Source organism: Centrocercus urophasianus, unplaced genomic scaffold (genome assembly GCF_019232065.1).
Source record: "Centrocercus urophasianus isolate 14NV4802_14NV808 unplaced genomic scaffold, USGS_Curo_1.0 seq_21, whole genome shotgun sequence".
Lineage (NCBI taxonomy): Eukaryota > Metazoa > Chordata > Aves > Galliformes > Phasianidae > Centrocercus > Centrocercus urophasianus.
In genome coordinates, this window is record NW_024884767.1 from 7,104,579 (window position 1) to 7,128,666 (window position 24,088).

Sequence of the window (24,088 nt, forward strand, 5' to 3'; positions counted from 1 at the left end):
TATTCCCTGGTTGTTGTTTTTTTTTTTTATTTATTAATTATTCTAAACTAACTTTTTCTGTCTGCAGTCTCCTGCACTTCTGTGGAGGTCTACATTTTAGACCTCCATAGTTGGTAATGACCAACTCTTGTACAGAAGAATGCTCAAAACTCTGAATTGGAAAAGCAGTTACATAACTTCTTGTAATTACAGTATGAAACTTTGCATCCCCTACGACTTTTTTGAGTCCTCCTCTCACAAATTGGCTCGTTATTATTCACCATTGCTGAAAAAGAAAGGACAGAACTAATACACTGTTAACAGACTGCTTTACTGCCTTAAACTACTCAGAACAAGAAAAAATGAACAGGTTCATTAATTCTAACAGTGCTTTTGCACAAATAGAAATCTTATTTTTTATTTATTTATTTTTTAAATTAGAATTTGCACAGTAATCTTTTTAGGTCAGCCTTGATCTACAATTTTGTATCTACTTCATGATTAGAAAGCCTCTGCTAATCAAAATTTTACAAGAGGGAAGAGTTGTACTTTTTAAAATTTAGTTTAAGTAGTTCTTATTTTCTTATTCTAAGGTATATTCAAGCAGTTGGAATAAGCTGCGCTTAAAAAAAAAAAGATTAAGGCATGAGAACATTTTCCAGTGAAGTATATCATCGTTTCTAAATAAATAAGTATAAAATATTTTACCTTACCTTAAAGTCGTGTTTCAGCACAATTCTGACATGGTCTATACCTCAACTACAATAGTGCATTTGAGACATAAAGTTGAAATTAATAATCTTTGGACACTATTTTTGTAGGAAATAAAAAGGTATGTTGAAAAAGAAAAAAAAGTAGTAATATTAAAATAATATCTAACTGCAATGAACATAAATTATATCTACTAACCCACAGCATGAACCGTTCTCCTATGCTTCTTTGAAATCTTGTTCGCCTTAACTATGTGCAGAGCATTTTCTTTGAACTGCAGCTCACAAAGTCTTTCAAGAAGAACTGTTATTTCTTCAGTGATAGTATCCAGATAAGTTTCATTAATGAACTTCAGAGATGAAGAAGGATCGATAGTTCCACTTAGTATATAGAAATCCTCTCTTATTATTGTGCATAGTGTCGGTATGGAACTTTGGTAGCCATGAACGACCTTATCAAAATTCGTTTCACCACAGCTAGACAAAACACAATTCTGTAGAAGATCACGAACCATTTTACTCTGCATATTTTGATACTTTGATAAGACTTCTGATTCAGGATAAAGGAACAGAAGTTGCTGTATGCACTGAGTTTTAAGCTGCATTTGTTGTTGTGAAGCACTGGGATTTGTCTCTTCTTGACTTTGCAGTCTGTTTACTAAAAATCGTCGAAGGTGCAGTCTCACATCATCCCAGAGAGATTTCACATCCATTGTTGAATCATCCTCAATGGCATGAAGAGAAGATGTAAACTCAAAAGACATCCCACTTGGAGAACAGGGAAACGAAACACCACACTGACTAGAGAGATCCAGAAGGAAGTGAAGAATCATTTCTTCTTGATTTTGCTCATTCTTCAGCAACCTTTGCTAACAAAAGTAAATCAGACAGTATTTTAGAAATATTTTGTTAACTCTGTTAATAAAATCAACAGCTTTATGCTAGAGTACCAATTACTTCCATTGTTAATTATCTTACCAGCAAATAGAATGAAACTAATTGCTCTATAAAAAACTGAAATAACAAAGGCTGTTTTCCTATGTACTTATGCTTCAGTCCATTTCTTTGTCAATCTATTCCAATGAACTCACATTCCTCTCCCTATCATTCTTACATCCTCAACTCCGTTTTTTTTCCATCAGTTCTAATCCACAGTTCAAAGGAAAGATGAGAAAAAACACAGTTCACTAGATAAGCCTTGACAGTTGATCGGGCCTGTCTGTTCTGGTCCACACCACATCTTGGAAACAAAAGTTGTATTAAATTAACATTTGCAATTTACATGTTTTACTCATAAAACTAAGACAGTAATTTAGAGAATAAATACCGTTGCCTTTTGTGCTCTGGCTCTTTCTCTCACATCTGAGAGAAAGGCTACTGTAAACACAAAATAATATGCCCATCACCCTCTTAAAGAACTAGAAGTGAAAACTTGTGATAAACTGAACAAACTTCTCCCTGTTGCAGGCTGGCTTTGCCCAGAGCTCTAGGCCCACCAAACTTTCATTTTACAGACCAACTCTCAGTCTTCTAGCTGCCGAGAAATAACAGATCTCCCATCACAGTCAAAAGAAAAATGAATGAAATAGGTTGCATTCTTAAATCTCTGGGTTTCAGGAATCAAGCAGAAAAATTTTAGGCGAACCAAGGTGTAGAGGCCCTCTCATTTGCTCCCACACCTCCCACCACTTCCCTCCTACGTCTTCCAACAAGGAAAGGATCGTTGCAAACTGCAAAAGAATAGTTCTTGGATAATTTCTCCCTCCTATGTCCTTTATCCTAGCTATCTGACTGTATAGATGGACAAAACAACTTTCAGTGACCTTCCACCCTCAGAACTAATTAATTAGTTAATTCTATTTGCAGAGAGTTATTAGTTTTATTTCCTCTCTCATTCTGAAAAGGAGAGAAATAAATAATATTGGAGTATGGTACTACTGTAATAATTTTGAAATATAAAATATTCACTTTAACCATTTATTAATAAAATTTTAAAATTAATATTAAAAAAGACAAAATTTAGGACAAAAATTTCAGTGTTACTTTTGGATTTTTTATTAATCTTTTCAGTCACAAGAATTTTTCAGCATTGGAACTTCTATTTTTTTTCTGATGATTGAAAACTGTTGAACTCCCAGGGGAAAAAACAATAGTAAAACATTCAAATTAACATCTAGCAATTTTAGAGAAATGTAAAAAGCTCTCTTTTGAGCCCAGGAAATCTGTGATAACAGTACACAGGATAAGACTTGCACTTCACTATCTAATCTAGGCTAGTTCCAGTTATGTTAGTACATATATCCAATATTACAAAGATTTTCTTTTTAAAAATGCCATTATTTTAGGCGAATTTATTTCAGTGAAGATGTGTTCATATACATACTCAGCTTCTAATTATTTTGAACTACAAAATATCAAATAGAATGTTGGAATTTCACACAATAGAATACTCTTAGTTTTTATGAAGAATCTCTTAGTGTTTCCATGAGTTTACAAATTCTTGAGAATATCACACTAATAAAAAACCTAAATACAGCTAATTAGCCACTGCATAAATGGAACTTGGCATTATTTTTAAAATATTGTTCCAGCAGCTTAAAAGTTAAACGAAATTCCTAACAAAACACACATACGGGAAGGGGTGTAAGAATAAATAGAAATACTGTCCTGAGGCAAAAGGAAGGCTAATCTTAGAGGATATATTGTATGATGTTACTTAATTTGTCGCTTGCAAGCTTTTATTTAAGTTAACTGAGTAATTAATTCAATGGATGGAAACACTCAGTTAAGAAAGGTCAAACTGTAATAATCTCATTAATTCTGAATACTACTGCAAACAGTTTAATGCACGTGTTTATGGACCTAAGGGTTATCTACTGTGAGTCTAACTCCTTACAGAAGGACTACTTATGCTAATATATACACACTTTTCATCCGTAGTCCCATCTACACAACAGGCTGGATTATCTGAGAAAGTAAGAGCCTGGAAATAGAAATGTCCCAGTTCCCAAGCTGCACTGTTTTCCTTGTGATAATCTGTGTAACATTAATGTTTCAAAGCTTCTCACACTTCACTCTCTGTTTATCAGCCTACCAGTTTAACTGACCTCTACAGCCCACAGCCAGACCAACATTAAGTCTGTAGACTCTTGGGAAGCTGAAGAACTAGAAAGCAAATTTTGTGTATGATGTAGCCAAGGTATTCCAGAGATGGAGACATTTTGGAATTTCCCAAACAAATGCCACCACCTGGTGTTCTGGTGAATGGCTTGAACAGACCTGACAGAAGGTGAACGCAGGGAGTGGACACAGGTATGTAAGCCACCATTGTCATCACCTTTCCTAAGGGTGTTACGTAAGGATCTAACTAGACTAAGAGGAGTAACAAAAAACTTTGCAAGTCAGCATGAGATTCTCTCATTTTGTCTAGATCAGGTATGACAAGTAGCAGTCCAACACTCTTGAGCAGGGTGATTATTAACAGCAACATTCAAACTGATCACCTGTGTCAGAAAGGAACTAAATCATTTCTTCAACACGTGAACATTAAAGACCTAGTATTTCTAGAACTTCATGATTTGAAAAATCTTTAATGATCTGTGGCTACAAATAATGAATTCAGTGGAATTTAAGTGATTGATAGATCAACAGCCAGTTTCATGAGTCAAAATAAACAAAGTGATTTGACGAAGTTTAAGCTTTAGCCAGAAGAAATCCCAAACGAAAAAATACTGCACTGCTTGTAACTAGATTTCCTCTACCAATACAGAGAATCTCTGCCTAGAGATATTGCAGTCCTACAATGGAACCATGACAAAGAAGCAAACCAGAATAATTCACTGGATAAGTGTCATGGTTTTACGTTTTTTGGTTTTCGGTATTCCACATCATAACACCGTGCAGTGCACTGGGAGTCAAAGTGTTAATGCTCCAATTCTGGGTACCTATCCCTATACACTTACGGAAGTCATTCATTTTCTGGTAGTTCATTGTATGGTGGGGCCTCTTGAGCTCGCAATACCTCTTCTCCTGGTGATGTTCCAAACTTTTTACCTTCAGGCCAGTCCATGATGACCTCTAGGATTCCTGGACGGCTGAGTTTCCCATCCGTGCTCATTGCGTAATCAGTGCAATCCACTTGCTCCAAGTGGCATCAGTAGCACGATGGGTGGAGGAAACCTTTCCTTTAAACATCCAGTTCAGCACTGGCAGTCGAGGTGCCAGAAGAAGCTATGTTTCAGTACCGACTACTTCAGAAGCAGCCCGAACCCCCTCATACGCGGCTAAGATCTCCTTTTCAGTTGGAGTGTAGCCCTCTTCCGACCCCCTGTACACTCAACTCGAGAATCCCAGGGGTCAGCCTCGGGTCTCTCCTGAGGCTCTTTGCCACAAACTCCAAGTGGGATCTTTCTCTCCAGCAGCAGTGTAGAGGATGTTCTTTACATCTTGTCCCGTCCATAATGGCCCTACGGCCAAGGTAAGGGCTATCTCCTGCTTAACCTGTTCAAAAGCCTGCTGCTGCTCAGGGCCCCATGTAAACTCATTCTTCATCCGTGTCACCTGATAAAGGGGGCTTACAATGAGGCTATGGCTTGGAACATGCATTCTTCAAAAGCCCACTGCACTCAGAAAAGACTGCATCTCTTTCTTATTAGTGAGTGGAGACATGGCAGTGATTTTGTCAGTCACATCTACTGGAATGTGACAATGGCCATCTTGCCACTTTATACCTAGGAACTAAATCTCCTGGGCAGGTCCTTTCACTATGCTTTCCTTAATAGCAAAACCAACTGGCAGAAGAATTTGGATTATTCGCTCTCCTTTCGTGAAGACTTCTTCTGCTGTACCACCCCACACAACGGTTTCATCAATGTACTGCAAGTGCTCAGGAGCACTGCCCTGTTCCAATACAGTCTGGATCAACCCATGGCAAATGGTTGGGCTGTGTTGTCCCTGAGGCAAATGGTTCCAAGTATACTGAACGCCCCTCCAGGTGAAAGCAAACTGTGGCTTACATTCTTTGGCCAAAGGAACGGAAAAGAAGATGTTACCAATGTCAATGGTGGCATACTCTTTGGCTGCTTTTGACTGCAGTTCATACTGGAGTTCTAACATGTCCAGCACAGCAGCCCTCAATGGGGGTATGACTCCATTCAGGCCATGATAGTCTACCATCAACCTCCATTCTCCACTGGCTTTACAGACTGGCCATAACGGGCTGTTAAAAAGTGAGTGAGTTTTGCTGATCACTCCCTGACTCTCTAGTTGATGAATCAACTTATGAATGGGGAGCAAAGAATCCCTGTTGGTGCGGTACTGCCGTCTGTGCACCGTTTTTGTAGCAATCGGTACCTGTTGCTATTTTACTCATTGCAGCCCCACAACAGATTGATCTTCTGACAGGCCAGGCAAAACAGACAGCTGCTTAACGTTGTCTGTGTCTACAGCAGCTATTCCAAAGGCCTATCTATATCACTTAGGATCCTTGAAATGCCCCCTTCTGAGGTAATCAATACCTAGTATACATGGAGCCCCTGGGCCCGTCAAAATAGGATGTTTTTGTCAGTCCTTACCAGCGAGGCTTATCTCAGCCTCCAAACACAGTCAACTCTTGAGAGCCCCCGGTCACTCCAGAAATATGGATTGATTCTGTCCCTTCATGACTCGAGAGCATCAGAGTGCACTGTGTGCGCCAGTATCCACTAGTGCCTTATATTTCTGTGGTTCTGATGTGCCAAGCCATTGAAGACACACAGTCCAATAAACTCTATTATCCCTTTTCTCCCTGACTGAGAGAGGGGCCCCTCTATTCATTACCTGTGGTAACTGGAGCAAGCGCACTGGTGATTGATCTGTTTTGTAATTCTCTCACCCGTTCTTGTAGTACAGGAGTAGCTTGTTCATGCCACTTCCTTGTGTCTTCTCCATGGTCACGTAGGTAATGCCACAAGGCAAATTGCAATGCAGTATTCCTTACTGGAGCCGGAAAGCATTTGTCTTTAACAGCTGAGATTTTTGATGGTGCATGTGAGAAGGAGGGTTCATCATCTTTAATTAGTTGGATTTGCATTAGTTTGATCAGCTGCTTCATTAGACTCTTTTGATTATCCTGATCTTCATCAAGCATTTCTGATACCACTACAGGTTTATCATGATTAATTAGTAGAGACCTTTGCTCTTACATTTCTCTCTTTCTCTCATTCAGTTGGTCCGTTATGTGTGAGATAGTGGAAATGGAAGTGTGGGTTGGGAATAGTTGTTCATAGTTTTGGAGCGTAAGAATCAATTCAAAACCTAAGAGTCTTCTCTGTTGGTCCTGGTATCTGTCTAACGTTGCTGTTAGTGTACTGGTGTATCTTTCTGGTGCTGCTGTTGTGATTTTCCACCATATATCAGGCGTTGTCCTCACTTTCTCAGGGTTGTGGTCTTGGCGTGGATGGTTAGGAATAAAGTTAGGGTCACAACATTTCCACCATGGCTATTTCCCTCAAATACTGGATACCCTTTTCAACTGTATCCCACCTTTTCATCACAGGCTTCAAGCCTTCTTTGAAGGGATGCCATTCCTTCTCGGCTATTAACACTTGTTCCCAGAGGGTGGCAGCCCCATCCAAATATCCACTAATCCTTCTGTCAATAGCTGGATCTCTCGCAATGGTGCCTAGTCGGCGAGCTTCATTACCATCTAGAGACAAGCTACTGGCCCCGCTGTCCCAGCAGCGAAGCTATCGGGAAACGAGAGTTTCATTCGGGCACCGTGTAAACTCCTTTCTTGAGCCTTGGATTTCAGTCATCTTCAGAGGCCAACAAGTAGTAATAGAGACTTCCTCTTCATCACTCTTTTTTGCATATCTCTTAGTTTTTCCTTTTGCCTTTCCTGATGATGGTGATTCTGAGGAGGGCTCCTCACCTGGATCACCCTCCACCTCCTCCTCCACTTCTTCTTTTTTCCATCCTAGATGCAAGGACACTCATTTCCATTTCTTGTTTTCCAAAGGGGCAACTGATATTGTTACTGGTGTCTCCTGTAATTGATCAGATTTGACTTGGAGATTTTCCCCTTTGGCTTGAACCTCAGCTTGGAAACTCTCTCTCGAGAATAGCATTATACAGGGTGCGGTAAACAGAAGCCAAACCGCAAATAAGTTGTACCTCCTTGGATTTATGTAAGCCGCATCGTCCCTGACTCAAATACTGGCTTAGTTTCTTGGGATCCCACGGGTGTTCAAGAATGAAATCCCATGACACTGTGGGTCCCCACGCTTCTGAGATTTTTCCTAAACCTCTCCATATTCCCTGCCAGTCAGCATTCTCTGGTTTTAGAAGAGACTCCTTCCACATATCATGAATGCATTGGAATACATTCAGGGAGACTGATAACATACATGCACATCAAAATGAGCATTAATTCGACATTCAAAAAACACGTGACAAACTGATAAGAAATCCTGGAAACCTGTGTGAACATTGTGTTGTTTCTAAAATTAGCTACTCCATTTGGGATGTAGTTGTTTGAAAAATTAGCCATTCCATTTGGAATGTAAACATCAAAATTCCAATCATACCACATCGCATATAAGTACTGTGCAGATGTCTCCATCAGTGCCCTTGTTTGGTTATATATGATCACAATTGCACAACAACTAATCATGACATTGACAATTGGCCAATAAGTTCCAAGTGAAATAATGGCTTTTAATCCCTTACACACTGCCCCCACGATAAAGAGTGGGTTCATCGCTGGTAGCTACTAAAAGGGGTTAAGGGGAACAAGAGGAGAAAAAAAAAAAAAAGGAAAAAGCACTGTCCAGACTAAGCAGTTCTCAAAATTTACAAATATCCCAGAACGCTGGCAGTACGCTTGAGCTTTCAAGGTCAAGTTTTTCAGCACAGAAACCTGAATTGCTGATAATGTTTCCTAACGAAGCTCTCTGAGAGCAGAGAGAGTAATTGATTCTAAAAGCTAAAAAGCAGCTAATGCCTGCATTCTCCACCAAAAACTGTCACGGAGTTAACTAGATCAATCTATGCCCGTGACAGGGGGGCAGTAGGCCCCCCCCACGGCCCCACAAAATGAGAAAGGAAAGGGAAAAGGGATAGGGAGATGGGAGCTGGGCTCAAGGAAGGAAAAAAACAGTGGCAATGACCTATGGAGGAAAACTTATTTTACTAACTGTGTTACTGGAATGCAAGATAACACAATATAATACAATATAATTGAAATTGAGACTAATAAATCAAATAAGATAGGAGAGAGAGAGTTCCTGAGACCAAGTCAAACCTGAAAAGCTTGGAACGGCTACGAAAGCACCCTCCAGCACCCACTGCCAGGCAGTAAGAGAGCGCCCCACATGGAAGGGCCAGACCCCATGACTTCCATAAGTCATGTTATAGGGATAGGTAACCGGAATTGGAGTATTAACACTTTAACTGCCAGTGCACCACATGATGTTATGATGTGGAATACTGAAAACCAAAAAACATAAAACCATGACAATAAGGTTTAGATTTATTTAGACACCTGTATATATGCATATATGTATATATCACACACATGTGGTTAACACACAAAATTGCAGTCTGCCATTTACTTAGTTATCACCCTTCACTTGTCTAGTCAATTAAATTTTCAAAATTCCTCATCTATATTCTATGATTAACTTTGCATATAAAGTTTGGATAACTTTCCACAATCATATTTTTTTTTCCCTGAAGTGAAATGGAATTTCTAGATAAGTTCAGTTGCACTTACTGGAAAAATGGGTATAGCTTCTGCATTTCAAATTAGTAAAAGTAGGTAGAAAAGTAATGATTGAATAATATGTAAAGGACAACTATCAGAAGGATAACATTCATATTGATACATGTGAAGAACAAGCCGTAACATGCCTACAGTAACTTCATATGTTTTTATCTACATGTTTTCATCTACATGGGTTTACAAAACAGGCCTAGCAGTGCCCAACATGTGGAATAATCGGTAAAAATATTTTGCCCCAAATCTGTGCAGTTAGGACATAATCAGAAGGAAACATAAGCAAATGGTACTAAACTTCATAGAAAAATTTCTGAACTATACTCACCGTAGAGAGAGACAAGAAAGAAACAACTCAAACTATAACCAACTGTCCCAAAAATTACACTACTCAGTAAAGTTTTTCTTACCAGAGTCCTAAGGAACTCCATCAGTTCTCCATGCTGTGTAGATGAAGGACGGAGAGAAACAAAATTGCAGTTGTTTAACCACTGAAGGCAGTCATTTGTGCTTTGTAGTATTTCATCAGTACATATTTCATTTACTTCTGATCTCAGATCTTTAAGACATTGTTCCATGCTAGAAAAAAAAAAATAAAAAAATAAAAAAAATAGAAAATAAAAGTGTTCTATATATTCCATATCTCAAAAGGAACAACTATTTCAAATTAACGTGTAACACTAGTCCTTCTTAACAAATTACTCTCATAAAATGAAGCTTGAAATTTCAGCATTAACCTTAAAATACATATGTGAAAAAGTTCTCAAGTAATCTTGTACTTTCTAGTAAAGAAATTGGTGAATAAGATATTGCTTAATTTGACATCTGCTCCTTGGTGCTCAATTAGCTAAAGAAACAAATATAAACTGAATCAGCTACCATATACAAAGCTGAATGTTTGATTCTAGCAATCAGTGGTTCTTTTACAGCACATAAGATACATTAACAACTTCATAAAGACCAACTGACACATCACAGCAAATGCTGAAAAGAATTTTAGAGTCACTTCTGCTGAGAAATCAGATCTCTTTCACTTGCTGTTATTAGAACAATTTGAAGGAAACAGTTTGTTTTCAAGTAGCTGATCCACACCCTAACATTCCTGTCTGTGAATTGATGTGTGGTTGATACAGTAATTACTGTGATTCCAGTTGTAAAAATCACAAGCCTTATATCTGAAAAGATTTCCTTATTATTGTTACGGGCACCTACACAGAAAGAATAAAACAGAAAAATCTAGAAACAATCACATTCTACATCATTTCCTACCAAAATACCTTTTCATTCTTTAAGATCTACTTTTCTTATATAGTAATACTTAATGTTTATTACCATTTCCATTAGAAAAAATGGTACTTCGTAGATCCATGCAGTCCTATGTTTAAAACAAACAGTACCAACACTTAAGACAGAATTTTGGTTTACTGCAATGAAAAACAATTCTCACTATAATTTTATTTGATTTTGGAGTATAGTACTTATTCATATTCTTAGAGCTGATAAAAGACATAGGAGCTGATGCAAATTAAAATTCATTTATTTATACTACCAAAGTAGTAGAAATACTACCACTAGTAAGTACTCAGATGTTTACAAATACTTTACTGCCTAATACTTCTAATCATGTTGCTTCCTATTTTCATGACATCAGCCAAACAAGAAGGCATACTGTACTGTCACTTGCCCTTTTGTTTTATATAGATAAAATATGCTTGTTCTTCTCCATATGCTCTCTTAATACTTTTATTAAATTAAAAAAGAGAAGATGAAGACGAGAAAAGGAAGATAGGAGAAGAGTAAAGATATGAAATTGAGAAACAAATCAAAGTGAATAAATAAAGACTAAAACACTAGCTTAGAGACCTTTACTTTTTGAAAACAAACACAATACAACTAATACATCTTCTTCAATTAGTAACCTGGAGTAAAGTATCGACATTTTCTTCACAATAACTTATCTGGATAGGAAGTTTCATTTTCTATACATTTATAAAAAATGAGATTCACTGTAAATATGAATAAGGAAAAAACCTCAAACGCTAATAACCCATATGAATTTGTAACAAGAGATGAAAAGTCACTTTGCTTATCACACACCGATGGCTCCAAAAGTAATGCCTCCTATTTATTCCTATTGAAACTATAACATGTACAAAGAGAACAGTAACAATGTTTGACAGAGGAAATTCTAAGCTACAAAACACTCTTTTTTAACAGTCACCGCTATTAGCTGTGCATTTTCATCAGCAATGAACAAGAGCCTGCACGTGTGCTCATAAAAATGTGCACCAATGGAGGTCATCCATGGTTATTATCATTACTGCTGAAGCACACCACCCTTGGTCTCACTATGCTCATACCTACTGTTGGGTATCCATAACTGCTCCACAAGCATCAGTGAATGTCAGTGTGGGTATCAATTTTCCTCATGGAGGAACTCAAATGACACACTTTTGCTTCATCCACACTTCCATGTCAGATGCCATTCTGTCAAAGCACTCGTCCACTGCCATCTGTCACAGGGCAACAAAATGTAATAGGATATTGGTGTAAAGGTTCAACCTCTACTGCCATACCACCAATATCTGCCTCTGATGTTGTGGGCCAACATAATGGAATAGGGAGCATTACTTTTCATAGAATCATAGAATCATAGAATCACCAAGGTTGGAAAAGACCTAAAAGATCATCCAGTCCAACCGTTCACCTATTCCCAATAGCTCCTACTAAACCATGTCCCTCAACACAACATCCAGCCTTTCCTTGAACACCCCCAGGCTCGGTGACTCCACCACCTCCCTGGGCAGTCCATTCCAGTGCCTGACCACCCTTTCTGAAAAGTAATACTTCCTCACGTCCAGCCTGAATCTCCCCTGCCGTAGCTTGAAGCCATTCCCCCTGGTCCTATCACTAATGACACGAGAGAAGAGGCCGACCCCCAGCTCACTACAAGCTCCCTTCAGGAAGTTATAGAGAGCAATGAGGTCTCCCCTGAGCCTCCTCTTCTCCAGGCTGAACAACCCCAGCTCCTTCAGCCTCTCCTCATAAGCCCTGTGCTCCAGACCCCTCACCAGCTTTGCTGCCCTTCTTTGAACCCACTCCAGGGCCTCAATATCTTTCTTGCAGTGAGGGGCCCAAAACTGGACACAGCACTCGAGGTGCAGCCTCACCAGTGCTGAATACAGGGGAAGATTTTGGAGCAGCCCTCATATTTTGTCATTTGATAGCACATGTAACACTGTTTTCAGTATGCGGAAGAAGTATTTATTTGATTTGTCTACTAGATTTTCTCCTTTATTGAGTGATTTACATTTGATTTTTTTTTTTTTTTTTACAGATATTATACAGTGTATCCTAATTTCCCAATAGTTGCCACATTCTGATCAGCAGCAAAAAAATAAATCACTAACATCCTTACTTTTGGGAACTGATTGTTAGTTTGAATTGTCATTTCTGAAAATCAGTGTAAAACAGTAAGAAAATGATCACATCAAATTATGTTCTGAGATAAACAGTAGACTGTTTTCCTTTTATGTGCAGGTTGCATAAAACAAATACAATACCATAATATATAGCAGTAGATACTGTGAACAAGCTGAGTAGATAAAATGCACTGATGGTACATACAGAATGCAATGACAATCGTAAGTACTTAAGTGCAGAATTATTAACATTTTGAAAGGGAAAAAAAGAAGTACATGTAAAGTTTCCAAAGCAATGAAAGCTGTACAACTTCTAAAAACCATTTCATCAAAATAAGCAGGACATTCGGAACAGCTTATTTTCACACATTTAATTGTATTCACTATGAATTATGGTTATAACTGTTGTATGCATAAAGATAAGACAAATGCAAGCTTATCTACTTCACTGAGATGAAGACATCGCACTTTACAGCTGCATTAGCTTCAGAAACCAAATTCTGTAAATAAAGAGATGGTAATATACATTAACATTTATAAATACTCGGGTGGCCTATAGAACACCCTCCATAAGACTGAAGTGAAAATCTTTTTGAGATTTCTCTGAGCATCAGTGATGTCAAAATGAAGTGGACTGAAACAAGCACCTTCTCATGAGGACTTTATCGGGGCACTATCAGGACAAATCACTTCCACACAATCTTTCTCTGCAAGTGACCTTGTCAGGTTCCTGATAGAACAGTCCAGGCATGAGGATTAAAGTTGATAAAAGACTGGCATTTATCTTTTTCAACTAGTGAAACATGCTCCCAGGACTACAAAGCATACACTTTGACTCTGAGACACAAACAAAGGCTTTTTATTGTGCCATACTGAAGTGTCTCATTCACACCCAACAGATAGTGGCAACATGCACTGTAAAGGGCACTACTGTTGTTGGTCTCTGCAATGTTCTTTAATTAGGAACCAATATTTACATTTGTCTTTGAGAAACTGTGGACTATGAAAAGGCTACAGTCTTCACAAAGCCATACATCTTAGCAGTTTTTCTTAAGACTGATAAGGGGATTATGTGGATAAATTTCATTGAACCCTGTGGTACTAACCATGATAATTCTAATCATTTTGTTTAATCCTTCTATCTCAATAAATAGGCTGCTTGTACTAAAACTGTTTTCCACTGAGTAAAAACATTTTCATACAGTTTACTTACACCATACTGTAGCTGAACATGATCTCAAAAATATTGGTATTTCTCACTTTTAAGATTTTTGTCAAAATATAGTATTACATGAACATGATTAATTTTGTATACTTACTCCTTTAAAGCAATTAAATTATTAAATATTTAGGAATTTGGATACTTTTGAAAAAAAATACAGGTTTTATATATTATATGAGTTTAAAGCAATTAAAGCAGAAGGCTTCCTCCAAATAGGATTAAAATTATCCTCACTATACAAGACAGTATCTAAAGCTTTATGATTTACTGCCAGTGTAGAAAATGAGTCTATTTTCAAAATTTGTTGAAGTTTTTTAAAAAATAAAATACATGATCTTGATGACAAAAATGTGCTTAATGCACATTATATATTATACTCTTAAAATTACAGTTGTAAGAAGGGTACATTCAATTTTTTTTTCCAAATAATTCTTTTTCACTGAAAATTAACTAAAATTAACTTTGAATTAAAATTTAAATTTTAATCCAAATTTTATTTAAATAATCTCTGGGTTTAAAAAAAAAAAAACAGGCATAAGTCCAGATGAAATCAACTGATAATCAGTATGCAATGATAGGACCAGGAATTATCTTCATATCATGTGTGGTCAATAGAAAAAAATACAGCTATGTTTGTACTCATCCTTACCAGTATCAGGCAGACAAAATTTGGAATACAAAAGGGAAATCATTCTTTTTCCTGATTACTGTAGTTAACTATGTGTTTGCTCCATTTGTATTGTGTTGCTTGTTTTTCCAAAAGAGTTTTTCTGAAACTCTTAAATCTAGAGATATGACAAGGCATTCAGTGAATGTTTTTAGATGTCTGAGTTCCAAAGTTAAGACATTACTGAGCCCAACCAGAAACTCTTTAATTTTGCTATTGAAAACCAGCTTATTGGTACAATACTAGAAAATCTGTGTATTGTACAACAGAATTTCTGCATGTTTCTAACAATGGTCACTAGGAGATGCCAGAGGAAAAAAAAAAAGCACGGAAAAATGTTAATATTTTGCAGAATATTTTCATCATTTTTAGAAGTTTGTGACATAAGGATTTAAATCAGATGGTGTCTTAGCTCTCAGATAATTTCTACTGCAAGAGTGTTTCCACTTGTCTTTGAAACTATTCAGCAATTCAAATAAAGAAGTAGCCACTGAAATACTGAGGAGTGGAAAAACTGCGAGGAAAATTTAGCCTTTGTCTGTAGCAAAACAATCTGAAAGTTATACTCCTATGGATTTTTTTTTTTTAATTGACTGATTTTTCGAGAAATCTTTAGTCCCACATGAAGAATAACTTGAGCCTCTGAGCGAGCGGTACATCAGTGCTTGCAGTTAGAATTATTTATTTACCATTCCAGAATCATGCAATCACAGAATCACAGAATGGCTTGGGTTGGAAGGGACCCAAAGGATCTTCAAGTTCCAACCCCTCTGCCAAGCACTACATCATACAGTAGATCACACTGCCCAGGGCCTCGTTCAATCTGGCCTTAAATGTCTCCAGGGATCCATAATATCTCTGGGCAACCTGTTCCTACACCTCACCACTTTCTCAATATAAGCCATCCACTGACACCCCCTCTCCTTTAGTTTAAAACCATTCCTTCTTGTCCTATCACTATCTACACTTGTTAAAAGTTGATTTCTCTCTTGTTTATAAACTCCTTTTAAAGGCTGCAATGACGTCTTCCCACAGCCATCTCTCTTCCAGGCTGAACATGCCCAGATCCTTCAGCCTGTCTTCTAAGAGAGGTTCTCCAGCCCTCTGATCATCTTCTTTGCCCTCCTCTGGAACCTCTACAAAAGCTGCACATCATTCCTGCGTTGGGGAACCATGTTAAAAGATGTGGCAGAAGGCCAGGTAGTCAATGCATTCTCCAAAAGCCCACTACACCCAGAAAAGACTGCGTCTCCTCCTAATTAGTGAGTGGAGACATGGCAGTGATTTTGTCAATCACATCCATTGGGATATGACAACGTCCATCTTGCCAGTTTATATCTCAGAACTGAATCTCCTGGGCAGGTCCTTTCACTTTGCTTTCCTTAATAAGAAAAATCAGCATGCAGAAGGATTATTTGTTCTCCTTCCTCAAAAACTTCCCTTGCTGTGTTGCCACGCACAGTCATGTCATCAGTGTACTGTACGTGTCCAAGAGCACTGCTCTGTTCCAATACAGTCTGGATCAACCCATGGCAAATGGTTGGGCTGTGTTTCCACCCCTGGGGCAAATGGATCCAAATATACTGAACGCCCCTCCAGGTGAAAGCAAACTGTGGCTTACATTCTGTGGCCAAAGGAACAGAAAAGAAGGCATTAGCAACGTCATTCATGGCGTACCACTTGGCTGCTTTTGACTGCAGTTCATACTGGAGTTCTAACATGTCCAGCACAGCAGCCCTCAATGGGGGTATGACTCCATTCAGGCCATGATAGTCTACCATCAACCTCCATTCTCCACTGGCTTTACAGACTGGCCATAACGGGCTGTTAAAAGGTGAGTGAGTTTTGCTGATCACTCCCTGACTCTCTAGTTGACAAATCAACTTGTGAATGGGGAGTAAGGAATCCCTGCACAGTCTTTTTGAGCATTAAAAGAGAAAAAATGATGGCATGCAGTCCCTTGAAAAGCAGTTTTACAAGAGAAAGCATTTTTTTTTCTCTTCAGAGAAGTAAAATAGCAGTGCTCAAAGTTTACAAATAACACAGAATACTGGCAGTCCACATGGACTTTTCAAAGTCAAGTTCTCAGCCCCTGCAAAAGAGATAAACTTTCCTAACAAAGCCCTCGGAGAGCAGAGAGAGATTTGCTCTAAAAGCTAAAAAGCAGCTGTTGAATGCATTCTCCACCAAGAATGTCAAGGTGTCTTCCCTTTGTAGAACAATGCGGTCAGTTCATCATAGAAGACCGCAAGATTATGCCAGTGAAAATGTGATTTCATTGAAATGGTTCTCCTTTATACAGCTCAGGGCTTTTTTTAGAGTTTAAATTCCAGTCTAAGGTAAGTTCTGTGTGGACCTCTGTCCACATTAGGAGTACTTCGTACTTTTCTGGAGTATCACACTGACATCATTTGTAAGTGTTCATATTGCAGAGAAACAGTCTCAGTTTAAGAACTGCTAGGTGCTCCTATTTATCGAGTCAATAAGAGTTTTTAGGAATAACCTAATCATGTGCAGAGACTGCTTGTGATATGACTGCAGCAACAAACTGGGAGACAAATCAGTCACAAACCAAGTGCTATAACGGAACATATTGAAATCTTACTATAATGAAACATCTTGAAGAACACAGTACCAATGAGGGCTGCAATCATCATGCATCATTCTCCATTATCTAAGATTACTATCAGTGAGTTGAAGAATGATCTAATTCCTTTCAATTCCTAAAGAGCACTGTTTCAATTTACTTTATATAGCATATGGAGCAGCCATAAAATGACATTGATATTGGTTAAATTTAAATTGCTAAGCTTCATATGCATGAGGATCTGTTGTTACCATCAGTGTTTACATGTATTTTACTAAGAACAGGTAGGTTGCTTTTAAATTAATGAAATAATTCTTTCCATCAACTTCTGAAGACAGAAGCACTAACTTTATATTTCTTCGTTATTGTCATTTATATTTCTCGACAAGCCTGATTGCTGTGATACAGAGTATTTCACGTAAAATCAACAATATCAATTGGAAATCTGCTACAGAAGACCTGCTATATACTTTTGAGTAGTAAAAGAACGTCCAGAGAATCTTTTAGCAGTGTAATTCCAAAAGGCATTTTCTTTGTTATAGTTTCTAGCAAGAAAGCTACCAAAATACTACGAAACAACTGCCTCAACTCAGTGATCAGGCACAAAGAAAACACAAGCTGAATAGAAATAAAATCACATTATCTTCTCAGCTCTATTATTCTTTTATAGCAATTACTACCTGGCAGTGCTTAAATAGGTATCATTTTGACAATTTTAGTAACTTTATTCTAGTGTCTAAAAAAGTACTAAATTTTCTATTAAACACCACATATGCACAGAGTGCTAGGGTTTTTCTCTCTGATAAACAATAGTATTTTTTGTCTAACCTTGGCTGTAGTTAGAAATTCTCAGAAATACTCAATGACTACTAGGGATTTTGGAGGGAGATCCCAAAACTTTTCTACTTCTTTTGAACAATAAGAAAGTGAAGGATAGCTTCTACCTGAAAAATTCAGAGAAGAAAAATTTTCTTCAAATGAAAAGGGGAAAGACAAGTCTTGCAGCACATCATAATTTAAAAACACATAAACCCATGTATACTACAATTCTGATACAGGAAAATATATCAGTGCTTAATATCTTGCCTGAAATTACCATCTTTTTGTTGTGAAGTATCAGTGGTGAGAATTGTTTCTACACACAGTAGCAAGATTGTAATCAACAACCAAAAGAACTGGAAAACATAATACTAACATTCTGATTGAGGCACTTTTCTAATAATTTTAAAGTCTGCAAGTTCAGGATCTTGTTAGTTGCTGAAGTGCTGATTACAATTTATATTATGGGGACAAGATGCAATGCTCTAAGTACTCACTAATCTTGACCTTAGAGGAGTCTGCGATGAAAGACCATTGAAATCTCAGGTGACTGTTAATTACACAGTCAGGCTGAAGTTTATGGACTGAAGTCAAAATAAGCCTTTGTAAAAAGCCTCAGAAAGATATGGTCTGCACTGTATTGGGGAAATATAATTATTAGTAAATAAAATTGTTGAAATTGGAGTAATTGTTTTGTTGAAGAAGATGTGGAATACCTCACACTGACCTACAGCCTCATAGAATCTGCCCTGCTTCATCACCACTACAAAGCAGTCAGTCACATACCTAACTGAAAACTGTACACACACAAATCAACTGCTAGAAAGATTTCCTGCCACAGTCATATTTAAAGTATGCATGGTAACTTTGGTTTAAACCCTGTACCTTATTTAAGAAATTAACTGCTACAAACTCTTACGCATCTACATTAGAAAACAAAAATCCAACAACTCACTTCTGAACACAAGGATTAAGTCAAAGCATACGCGAGGGAAAACGCTGAAGGCAAAAGGCAGTCCTAATGAGATTATGAATACAGCTTCATGCTAGTAGTAATCTGATATGACTTCTGCAGGTAAAACAGGTCAGCAATGACAGTGCTTTTGAGAGTCCATATTCACCGGGTTTGGTAAAGTACCATAAAAATAAAGTTAACATTCAGGTGCAAAATGAGTTCTGCTTTATAATGATGAATGCATGAACCGCTTACTTTCTTAAAAGTTAGAAATACAACAATTTCCCATACATGGCTTTTTTCCCCTTTGTTATAGTGCCAGACAGAACTGGCATAATTCAAAAATACCAAAGTAATTCAAAGTGCTGAAAAGGAGATCTGATTTGTTGTGTCATACAATTTTATAAAAGCTATTCAGTTGGAAGGCAATAAATGAGCATTGAAGTGATTTATGCACTTTTGGATCACAATTTCTTGCACAATGTTTTATTTTTAAAAATATATATATGCTGTATACTATTATGTTTATTCTCAGTGGTATAATAAAATCATAAATCTATCTGATGAAAAATAGGCTGTATTCCAATTGTATCATTGTAGCACATAGAGCTGCTGTTATCATACCACTTATAAAGATCAATGGTAACTTGAAAATGATTTCATTCCATGCTACCTCTAATATATTAGCAATAAAAATACTCTTTTTAATTTAAAAGTCACATCAGCTGCTGTCCATCTTCTTTTAAACTCCTCTCCATTTCTGAAACTGACGTATTACAGAAGCAAAATATCACCTGGTAACAACAGAGCTATGTTCTGATTTTCCTTGTACAAATTAGTTTAAAAACTAGCATAAGTGTCAGTTCAACAGAAATGCAAAGTTTTCACTCAGAGGATGGCAAGGCACTGGCACAGTATGCCCAGAGAAGCCCTGGAGGTGTTCAAGGCCTGGCTGAATGAGGTTCTGGGCCCCGACCTGGTGGGCTGGAACTGAGTGGGCTTCAAGGTCCTTTCCAACCCAAGCCATTCTATAACACTGTGACTAACATTGCAAAAGGAACTATCAACCTTCTTAAAAATCAGAATATATTTTCACTTTGATGATGTTAAACATAGCATATAGTGCTAATTGATATAAAATACTATTAAGGAAGAGCGGAGAGTGTAGGTTTCTCAGCCAGTAGCACAAACCTAAGACATACTGAAAAGAAACAGTAATAAGGCATGCCTTCCACAGAATCATCTTGATAATAATCACTCTAACTTTCAAGCTGGCAACAATGACAAAATCAGCGTTATATGCTAGTTGAAGAGCTGACAATATCTAGTTTGCACATTTGCCAAATATGCTGATGCTAATTTTTTCCAGAGTAACATACTTCAGAAACATCTATTACTATTTCATGACAGAAACTGAACACCGAATATCCACATTTCACTAACATCAACACCTAGAAAATTGTACTGTGCAGTGGTCCACAACTCAAAGCATATTACTGGGATCTTCACTCTCATTGCTAGCCTAGAATATCTATCATCACAATGCATGTGTAAACAGTAAAATATTAAATTAAAACAAACAAACAAACAAAAAAAACCATAATAATAATACAAACAAAAGCATAAAAATCTCTCAGCTTGGCATAAGCAATGTAACAGTAACACAGAGATTACCTAAATCATTTTTCAGTGAAGAACAGCAAAGATTTATCTCCGTTATTCAGGAAGCTGGTTGGTAACAGACACAAAGAGCCCCCACAAATGTAGGCTTCATTAAAAGTTACATAATCTTAAACCAGTTGTTATGAAGGCAGTCTTTGAAATTGTGTCTTCCTAGCATGTATACCTTAGCCAAAAGGTAAACACTAACAAAATTTAATATGAAATTATGCTACTTGTTATATTTGAGTGTACTCTTGTTATTATTTTTTTTTTTAAAGGGCACTTAGTTTATTTCTATAAGAGCATCTTTCACAGTATTCACAGTACTTGAGAATGCAGCTATAAAATACCACCAATGCTTTTCAAAGTACAAAGAAGGTATGAAAACTTTACTTTTATTTATATTTCATAGAAATAAAAAGAAGACATTACTTTCAGAGTGACCTACATATAATATAAAAAATGGACAATTACACATATTTGAAAATAAATTCTAGTTATAAAATCCTCTGTTGTACCATAAATGTAATTAAAGTAGAAAAATAATGAATTATATAAGAAACAATAAAATTTACAAATTATTTGCATTTTCTATTTTCATTAGAATTGCTTAAAGGACACTATGCGATCCAATTTTAATTTTTTTCTGTAGAATTCTGTAGCTTCCAGTGAATAAAAATACTCATAGCAATAGGGAATATTAACTGCCATGGGAATACACATTTTCTTCCAATATCACACCTACTGCCATAATTCCTAAGATTAAGATAATTCAATTGCTAAAAATACCATGCAGAGAAAGACCATAGCATAAAAATTAAGTGGTATTAAATACTGTTAAATGCTCAAGTGAAAAATGCAAATTACTACAGATACAATTTTAAGAATTTTAACCTGCTACTAGAAAAGAAAGAAGAGAAAAAGTGCATTTCTTACCAAATTTAAGTACTTTCACTAAGATAGAAATAACATTGTCTTTACCTAGAAGAATTCTTCTTTATTTTTTCATCAAGATCATCAAGGATCTGTTGAAACTCCAGTTCTCCAGGGAGAACATTTAACAAACAGTCTAAATTGGAAGAATCAAGAGAATACTCTCCTCCCCATTCCATATTCAGAATCTGTAAAACACATAAAGAAAATCAGTTAAATAAGGAAAAAAAAAATCACAATATAAGTATCGAAGTTACAATGCTTTTTCTTCTGAAACACTTATAGTAGTAAGGTAAGCTTTTATGTAAGGAATTTAAAATTATTGTTGAATAGTTAAACCTAATGTCCGCTTCTGAGCATAGTTCTATAGAGACATGCACCTGCAAAAGAAGACAATTTTTTTTAGCATCTTTCATTTTCCATTTTCAAAAAATCAGTTATTTTAATATCAGCCAGAATAGAAGCTTTCTTCATTATATTAGGATTATATTTTTGCTATAATGACTAGAAATTATAAATATATACATTAGTGGATATTTTATTTTCTGTATGTGCATTTCTCCTCAAGTAGTAACTGTTTTCTGGTATTTAAGCACATTCAGCTCAGAGTCCCCTCCAGCCTGACCTTGAATGTCTCCAGGAATGGAGCATCCACCACCTCTCTGGGCAACCTGCGCCAGTGCTTCACTCCTACTGTAAAAATCTTCTTTGTTATATCCACTTTAAATCTCCATTCTTCTAGTTTGAAACCATCTCCTCTTTCCTTATCACTACAGACCATGATGAAGAGTCTGTCCCCTTCCTTCTTATAGCCCTCTTTAGCCTCTTATAGTCCTCTTTAGCCTCTTCTCTCAGACTTTCTCTCTGCCTTCTCTTCTCCAGGCTGAACAGCCCCTGTTCTCTCAGATTGTCCTTGTGGGGGTGATGTTCCATCCCTTGGATCATTTTTATGGCCTTGGATTACAGCCTGTCTTGTGAATACTTACTCATTGTACTTTCACTAAAAAAAAAAAGCCTTCTATCACTAGCAAGCTGTACTGAAAAACAAATTGTGACTGCCTACTCTGTTAGCATTCAATTGCTAAACTGTCAAGACTGACACTTTTTTTCCTCAAAATATTGCTTATTCCCATTTAATACTGAGCTCTCTAAAGGACTAAGCCTTCAACTGAGCAAAAAGCTGCTAAGCTTATGTGAATCTTCAGAAGTGATGGCATAAATAACACTTTCTAAGCCCCATTGCTAGCAGATAAGCCGCCCTTCTCTTTTTATGGAAATGCCTCCAGTCACATTTTGGGAATTTACCTTGAGATGCTACTATAGAAATAGACTGATGAATCCTGAGTGAACTGTCTGCAAGATACTTGCTCCAAAAAACCATCAGATAAAGACAGAAGGCCAAGACAGTATGTTCTCAAATATGAGTGCAGACGTACAAATAGCATAATGCCACATTTCTTCAAGGCAGTGTCACCACTGATTCTGGTTTGGGTCTTTCAAAACAAAGTTATGGGCTGAAGGTATCTTAGATCCTACTACTTTGCACATCTGAATTAACAGTTTAGGACAATAAACATTTAATGGATATAACACTTTCTAAAATTCTCAGAAGCTATACAATACCTCTCTGCAAATAACAATGCAAAGACTTCCCAATATTTTCAGATGTAGTTTTTTCATAGGAAAAAAAAATCACCTTGTAAACATGACAGCCAGGTTTTCATGTAGGCATTCCTGTAAGACTTGCATGTCATACATTTTCAGTTCACTTGTCAAAACAAGGTAATTATTTCTTTCACTTTTGGTTTGTGGGAGCAAAAGCAACATTTGATTAACCAATTTTCAAAAAAAGTTTTAACCGGTCAATAGTTTACTCCTTCATACAAAAACTATTCCCGCAATGAAAGACTGTAATGTTGAAAAAGTGAAAAGCAAAAATGTTTTAGAAGGAAAGAGCAAGTACAAGAAGACATAAATCACTTCAACTTGATCACTCAGTGCAACTGGTGCCAAGGCCCTAAGTGACTGGTTCCCTGTCTGATGATACGTGGCCATGCCAAAGCCAGCTACCAGCCCAGTGAGATGCTACCCTAGAGAGACACCCAGAGAGACCTAGACAAGCTTGACCAGGTGATCCTCATAAGGTTCAACAAATCCAAGTGCAAGGTCTTGCACTTGGGTCGCAGTACCTCCTGATGGCAGTAGTATGTAGCTATACTTCTCCCAGTTTATGACATAGACCACATTACTTTAAGGCTTCAACGATGAGTCTTTTGTTACTAGTAGAACATTACTAGATTATTTCTACTGCATAAAAATCCATTCCAACACTTCTAGCAACTTTGTATATTAAAATTAAATTGTAAATTGTAAATTA

The 24,088-nt window shown here is 37.0% G+C and overlaps 1 protein-coding gene across 3 annotated transcripts in view; it reads right to left on the minus strand.

Moving 5' to 3' along the window:
• KIAA0825 (KIAA0825 ortholog) overlaps nucleotides 1-24,088 on the minus strand; it is a 229,984-nt gene that overhangs the window by 179,485 nt on the left and 26,411 nt on the right. For all 3 annotated transcript variants that reach the window (XM_042823068.1, XM_042823066.1, XM_042823069.1), the window contains exons 2-4: nucleotides 21,760-21,899; nucleotides 9,855-10,023; nucleotides 889-1,558 (exon numbers count right to left, since the gene is read on the minus strand). In XM_042823068.1, coding sequence (XP_042679002.1) covers nucleotides 889-1,558; nucleotides 9,855-10,023; nucleotides 21,760-21,890 — 970 coding nt within the window. In that variant the 5' untranslated portion in view covers nucleotides 21,891-21,899. The remainder of the gene's footprint in view (nucleotides 1-888; nucleotides 1,559-9,854; nucleotides 10,024-21,759; nucleotides 21,900-24,088) is intronic.